The sequence below is a fragment of the Caloenas nicobarica genome, chromosome 13 (assembly GCF_036013445.1).
Source record: "Caloenas nicobarica isolate bCalNic1 chromosome 13, bCalNic1.hap1, whole genome shotgun sequence".
NCBI lineage: Eukaryota > Metazoa > Chordata > Aves > Columbiformes > Columbidae > Caloenas > Caloenas nicobarica.
In genome coordinates, this window is record NC_088257.1 from 19236574 (window position 1) to 19244044 (window position 7471).

The following is a 7471-nucleotide window of genomic DNA, read 5'->3' on the forward strand; positions in this document are numbered from 1 at the left end:
GCCCTCAGCACCACCCTGCCCCGACCATTACTGTGAAGGTGGTTTTCTTCATTCCCCAAAGAAATGACCCAGAGATGGAGTACGAGCTTCCTCCCAGCACCAAAGGCATAATTATTTAGTCCTCGCCAATTAATGAGTTTTATGGGGTTTTTAAAAAACACAAGAACAAAAGAACTGGGATCAGGAGTGCCATGGACCCTCTGAGGACTGACCCTGGCTGGGTGCTGGGCTACACATGGGGCTGCTTCACATTTCTTTGGTTTTTATCCTTCTGCAGGGAGTTCCTGAGCAAACAGGGAGCTGCTGGCTCTTCTTTGTGAACTCTGAGGAGCTGCCCATGTGCAGGACCAGGCCAGAAGCATCACAACTCACAACAGCTCTCCCTCCCTCTCCATCCTCAGCAGATGGAGATGACGATGAGGAAGGTGGAGAAAAGCGTGTCTGCCCATGGCCTGGGTAGCTGGGGACTGGGGGGCCATGGTGAGGCGGTGATGAAGCCCTGGCATCCTCAGGAGCGTTCACCCAGAGATGTCAACAGCATAACGTAGTGGGAACACCATAAAGTTTGTCTGTGGGAACATCTTCAGCACACAGCTGGGATATCTCAGTCCTTCCCATCCCTGCTAGCACCTCCCTCACAAACCTCCTGGCCCAGGGACAGATGACCCGAACTCATGTCAACAGGCAACAGCATCTCTAAGAAAGCACCTGGAGCCATGAGAAAATGTGTTTTTCTGCTGCCGCCTCCAGAGCTGGAACCCTCTGTGCTCATGAGTGTGTGTTTCCATCGCACGTTGGTGTTTCCCCAGCAAGGCTGGCCAGGTGCTTCCTGGCTGCAGGGGAGCTCAGGTGGGTATGGAAGGAGCTACCGAAGGAAGGACGCAAAGAGCAGCCCTGGATACCAAGAGGGAGGCAGGACCAGAGGAGCCCAGCCATCCCCTGAAGGGAGGACCCACCTCCCCAAATTCCAGTCAGCAACACCAGGGATGAGGTTTTGCTGTGTGTGTCTGCTGCCCTGGTGTCTCCTGCCCTTGGAGGCTCTTGGGGCCAGCAGGGCTGGAGCAGAGGGGCGACGGGCACAGACTGAAACACGGGAGGGTCCATCTGAACACGAGGAGAAACGTCTTTGCCGGGAGGTGCCAGAGCCTGGCCCAGGCTGCCCAGAGCAGGTGTGGAGTCTCCTGCTCTGAGATATTCAAACCCGCCTGGCCCGACCTGTGCGACCTGCTCTGGTGACCCTGCGTGAGCAGCGCTGGGCTGGGGATCTACAGAGGGCCCTGCAACCCAGCCAGCCTGGGATTCTGTGAGAGGCAGCAGAGCCACGGAGGAACCGGGCTCAGGGAAGGGAAGGGCTGAGTCACAGCCTTACCTGCTGCCGTTCTTGGCCGTGTACTTGTTTCCCCGGTGGTTGGTTTTGGGCTGGAACTGGCCCTGGTGCAGCAGGGAGAGCAGCTGGGAGATTTGCTGTAAGGCAGGAAAAGCCTGTTGAGCCCCTGCGAGCGCCGCTCAAGCTGCTTCCTGCCAGAACGTCCCCTCCAAACCCCTCCGGCCTTTTTATAGTGTTTCCTCCTCCCGCAGATGGTTCAGCATCCCCATGTGGGGGGAAAAACAATGGCTGGGCAGCCCACCTGGCGCTGCCTGTCATTCCTTGCCCACACGCTCTCCTGGGGAAGTGCCCACAGGGTTGTCCCCTTCTCTGTGTGACAGCCATCCCCACCCCATCCTGGTGGGCACGGGGGGACCCTGCCCGTGGTGGGGTGGCTGTTCATCCCACCCAGGCCCCACTCCTGGGGCAGCTCTCCCCAGAGCTGGGAGAAGAGACCAACCAAGGACCATCAGGTCACACGTTCCCACCACCCCAGGGTGCGCAAGACCAGGGTGAACAAGGATTCAGGGGGGGTCCACACCTTCAGCAACATGTGGGGCAGCTCCTACCTGCACTGGGGGCGACTCCATGGCGAACTCCCCGGTGGGGCTCTGCTCCGCCAGTGCCACCAGCGACAGCCGGACCAGGCTCCTGAGGATGTGCTGGTGGGGCTGGGGCTGCTCGGGTCCCCCCGTGCCCCTGGGCGGGCTGGGTGGCAGCGGGGACGGGCCCACAGGCCCCTGCGGTGGCTTCACCAAGCTCCTGCAGTGCGGGGGTGCGTCCGGGGGGCGCGCAGCCTCTCTCCCCAGAGTTTTGGGTCTGTGGGGCTGGCAGGGCCGGCGCTGCGGGATGGGCAGGCTGAAGGTCCCCTGGGGCTCATCTGAGTCTTTTTGAGTCCTCTGGTTTCTCAGGGTCCTGTAGAGAGTGGGGGTGAGGTGGAGGGGAGGCTGCGGGGACCCCCCCGGCGCGGGGGCGGCTGTGCCGGGCAGATCGCCCTGGCACGGCCGGGGGGGCTCGGCCTCCCGCGAGCGGCCCCGCAGCAGCGGGACCAGGTGGATGTCGGTCTTCTGGATCTGCCCGTGCGGCTTCTTGAGCTGCGGCTGCCTGCGGGCGTCCTCGGCCTCCCGGCAGTTGTAGGCCATGCCGTCCTTCTTCTCCTTCTTGCGCAAGGACAAGGTCAAAGCCACCAGGAGGAGACAGCCCCCCAGGAGAGCGGCCAGGCAGATCACGGCCACCACGGAGGGGCTCGGCCATGCGGGTCCCCAGGCCGAGATTTTGGAGAACGCCCCGTGATGCCGGAAAACCAAGCGGACCCGGGCCAGGGCGTGCAGGGGAATGTCCCCCAGGTCGCTCACCCGCACCACCAGCTCCCGCTCGCTGCCGGCGAGGCTGCTGGCGTTGCTGGCGTTGAGGAAGAGCTGCCCCAAAAGAGGGTCCAGGATGAAGAGTCCGGCATCATCCCCACCCACCAGACTGTACCGGAGAGCCCCATTGATGCCAGAGTCCACGTCCCTGGCTGCGATGGTGAAGAGGAGCGGGGCTCCGGTGCACGATGAGAGTGTTGCATTGGTCACCGCTGCAGTCCCTTGAGCGCTCCTGTTCCTGGGAGCCACCCAGAAGCACCCCGTCTCCGCATTGACCAGGACGGAGAGCGTGGCCGTACCTCCCACCAGCGCCGGCGCGGTGATGACGGGCGCGTTGTCGTTCCGGTCAAGCACATCCAGCCTGATGGAGACATTGGACGCCAGCTTGGGGTGACCACCATCTTCCGCAGTCACCAGGAACTCCAGGCTCCTCACCTGCTCATAATCAAAAGCCTGGAGGGCAAAAACATCCCCGGTGGTGGGGTCGATCGAGACCAGACCCGAAGTGGAGGAATCCAGGATGCTATAGGTGATTTTTCCATTGAAACCCAGGTCAGGGTCAGTGGCATGGACGGTGAGCAAGAAGGCAGGTGCTTTGTTGTTCTCGGCAATGGCAGCCTCGTAGGTGGCCTTCTCGAAGGAGGGAGCGTTGTCGTTGATGTCGCTGATGCAGATGGTGAGGTGCTTCAGCACGGCCAAGGAGAGGTCCCCATGGTCCCGCACCTCCAGCGTCAGGTTGTACTCGGCGCGCAGCTCCCTGTCCAGTGCGGCGTTGGTCATCAGCACGTAGCTGTGGCTGTTGGTCCTCTTCAGCCTGAAGTGCTCGTACCCCTGACTGAGGGAGCAATGCACTTGCCCATTGCTTCCTGAGTCGGGGTCACTGGCCGTCACCAGAGCCACAAAGCTGTCTTTGGGGAGCGCTTCGGAGAGCACGGGCACCCGCGCGGCCCAGGTGACGTGGACATCGGGAGCGTTGTCGTTGACGTCCAGGACTTTGACCAGGATCTTGCAGTGCGCTGGGATGGGGTTGGCACCCAGGTCCCGGGCTTGCACATCCAGCTCGTAGGCGTGAGTCTCCTCGTAGTCCAGCGGGTGCTTCAGGATGATGCTGCCTGTGCGGGCATCGATGTCGAAAGCGCTCAGCACCTCTGGGGGTGCGTGTCTGCTCAGGCTGTACTCGATCTCCCCATTGGGGCCCTGGTCGGGGTCGGTGGCCGTGACCGTCACAAGGAGGGTCCCGGGCAGAGCATCCTCCTGAACCTCTACCATCAAAGAGCTCTCTGCAAAGACGGGGCTGTTATCATTGGAGTCAAGGACAATGACTTTAATTAAAGCGGTACCTGATTTTGGCGGCTCCCCATGATCGGTGGCCGTCAGCACAAGGTCGAAGGAGGAGTGCAGCTCCCGGTCCACTTCTTTAACCACAACGAGTTCCGCGTGCCTTGTGCCATCGGAGCTGGAGACGACATCCAGAGCAAAGTGCTCGCTGCGGGACAGGGCGTAGGAGCAGCGGGCGTTGGGGCCGGCGTCGGCGTCCAGGGCTCGGTCCAGCGGGATCCGCGTCCGCAGGGACGCGCTCTCGGACATCTCCAGCTCCAACTCGGGCGTGGGGAATCGTGGCGCATTGTCGTTGACGTCCAGCACTTGAACCTCCACGTGGATGAGCGCCAGGTTTCGGGCGGCCAGCACATCGAACGAGACCCAGCAGGGATCGCTGTGCCGGCACAGCTGCTCCCTGTCTACCCGCCCGGCCGTGCTGAGTACCCCGTCCCCGCTCCCCACGTGCAGCGGGAACCTCCCAGGGGTCTCCATCAGCTGGAAGGTGTCCGCCGCCTCGCCGCTCTCTCCCCCCTCGAAGTGCTCGGCCAGTGTCCCGATCACGGTTCCCAGCGGCACCTCCTCAAACACCCGGTACCGCACCGTGACAGTGGCCACCTCCTGGGCATCGGTGCAGAGGAACAGGCACCAGCACAGGGCTGGGAGGTGGAGCGCAGAGCGGCTCAGCAGCAGCATCCTGCCGAAGAATCCCACCGCCCCGGCGCGCTGCTGATGGCTGCCCAAATGGTCCTTACGGCGACTGTGAGGCCTCAGCATCCTCTGCCATCTCCAAGTCCCAGAAGCACCAGCCACCACTTGGAAAGGAGGAGAAATGGTAAGCAAGTCCAGTGGTTGTCCCTTGCTGTGCCATGGCTAGGAGCCAGCTGTGCCCGGGCTGGAACGCTCAGCCTGGAGCAGAGGGGACGGCCACCGCCGCAGCTTCGGCCGGGGAACAGCATCCGTCCGTCCGTCTGTCCGGTGGACCAGCCGTGTTTCCTATGGAAGCCCCACCTACAGGAAAAGGGAGGAGCGGGCTGGTGTGGGGTGGGGGCTGGTGGGGCAGCTCCCTCCCCAGCTGGGAGAGACGTGTAGAAGTGCCCTTGGGTTCCAGCCTGCAGGGACCATCACTGCTGCCCGCTGTCACCTGCAAAATGCATTTTACAGAAGGTGCGATTCCTGCAGATGGTCCCTGACCCACGCACAGGGCCTCCCGCATGCCCCAGGAAGATGTCTGCAGGGACCAGCGATGACCATGGACTTCTGTTCCTGCGTTACCCCACAGGCTTGTTCCCCACACTGTTTAATTTCTAATGTACTCTGATTTATTTTTATTTTGTCGAAATCCAGCGTGTAATCCCCAGTCCTTGCTCTGCCTTTTGCTGTCTGTTTGGAGGGCAACACGCCCGCGTCACCTTTTCCAGCGCATGGCTTTTGATTATGTCACTGCTTCGTTTTCATCTGGACACATCGAAATGAGTTAATGAGTCACTGGGAGAGTTGCCACATCAAACACAGGCAGATGGGCACAAGGGAAGAAAGGCGGCTCTGGCAGATGCGAGCGGTGTCCTGTCAGGCCTCTCCCCATCCTCTGTGTCCGTCTGTCCTGGCCAGCTCCCCCTATCTTGGCACATGCTCTGTCCCTGACTCAGCTTTGCTTTGGTTTCCCCAGCGTCACTCCTCACCCAGCACTGATTTTGCACCACCGCATCCCTGCTTTGGCTTATTTGATACTGGCCCAGGTTGGCCAGAGAGGTGGTGGATGAAGCATCCCTGGAGACATCCCAGGCCAGGCTGGACGGGGCTCTGAGCAACCTGAGCTGGTGCAGATGTCCCTGCTCATGGCAGGGGGGGCACTGGGGGAGCTTTGGAGGTTCCTTCCTACCCAAACCATTCTGTGGTCTACCCCGAGCCCCCACCTTTGAGCAGCCCCCGTGATGCTGCACATGTGCACACACAGGTAGCACAGCCTGATGTTGTTGTACGTGTTCCTCCCGAGCAGGCGGAGGAGCAGGCAGCTGCCTGCAGAGCCCAGCTACCCCAAGCTGGGCTGTACTTCGGTTCTCAAGGTGCTTGAGGGCATTTAGGACAGGGAAGGTCACTGCAGATGTTTCGTTGGCTGTTACAAAAAGCAGATTATCCTTGTGGTGTAGTTTGAGTCCCACCAGCCACATCAGCTTCATCTTGGTCCCCACATCTTCCAGGCAGCCTCCAGCACCCCTTGGTGTCCCGTGCCCACCTTGCCCCCTCTTCCCGCCTTTCCAGCCTTGCTGGGCACCCCCAGAGAACCATAGAATCATTTTGGTTGGAAAAGCTCCTCAAGCTCATTGAGTCCAACCATAGCCCACCCCTGGCACTGCCCCGTGTCCCTGAGAACCTCATGTCCGTCTGTCCAACCCCTCCAGGGATGGTGACTCCAGCACTGCCCTGGGCAGCCTGTTCCAATGCCCCACAGCCCTTTGGGGAAGAAATTGTTCCCCAGATCCAACCTCAACCTCCCCTGGTGCAACTTGAGGCCGTTTCCTCTGGTCCTGTCACTTGTTCCTGGGGAGCAGACGCCATACCTCCATCCCATTCCCGTCCGTCCCCTCACAGCTGATTTTCCCAGTTGAGCCTCTCCATCCCCCGCCTCCCCTCCCAGTTCATAGCTCTCATCACTTCTATTATATTAAATTTTATTGCCACGGTGAACAGCAAAAGCAAAACCACCCCAGTGCCGAGCGGCCGTTTGCCCCCGGGGCGGCTGGTGCCACCACTCAGCACTCCGGGAGGAAGGGCCGGGGCAGCCCGGCCGTGGCGGGGGGCGGCAGGAGAGCCGGTGCGGCTCCCGGGCTCGGCCCCAGCTCCGGGTGACCTTTGCCAAGTCATTTCCCTGCTTTGTGTTCCCGCTTCCTCCTCAGCCGAGCGAAGCCGGCCCGCGGGCCCTCCCCGAGGGATGCTCGCCCGCTCACCACTGCCCGTGGAGAAGCGGACGGAGAAGCGGACGGATGTCTCCCAGCCCATGCCCTGCTGTTGGGTGGGAGGGGGGAGTCTCATCCTTCCACCTCCGTTCTTTTACGCCTTTCCTTCTCAGGGATGGAGAGGAACAGAAGAACTGCACCAAAATATCGCCAAGGAAAGGAAAAAAGTATTATGCCCAAGCACCGCAGGGGTTCCTCAAAAGCCCTGCAAGATGTATCCTTCTTCCCATCACCTCCCAAGCATTCTGTAGCACAGCCTCGCCATGTTTAACCCACCACTGATGTGCCAGGGGGAATATTCCCCCAACACCAGCACCCCCATGCGCCAGACCCCCACCCCACCAGCCAGAGGGAGGAAGCCCCTTCAGGCTGCTGCAGCCCCAAACCGCCCCTTTTTGTCCCCAAAGGCAGGGATGCAGACGGGATTTTAAGCAGCAGCTTGCCCAGCCACCAAAGGGAAAGGCTGA

General features: G+C 61.2%; 1 protein-coding gene across 1 annotated transcript in view; it reads right to left on the reverse strand.

Annotated features, from left to right (window-relative positions):
* The window catches only part of PCDH12 (protocadherin 12), a 10592-nt gene extending 5574 nt beyond the window's left edge, over positions 1-5018 (reverse strand). Inside the window, exons 1-2 of the mRNA XM_065644016.1 lie at positions 1936-5018; positions 1370-1464 (exon numbers count right to left, since the gene is read on the reverse strand). Of these exons, the coding sequence (XP_065500088.1) occupies positions 1370-1464; positions 1936-4824 (2984 nt within the window). The 5' untranslated portion in view covers positions 4825-5018. The remainder of the gene's footprint in view (positions 1-1369; positions 1465-1935) is intronic.
* Between the last annotated feature and the right edge of the window lie 2453 nt (positions 5019-7471).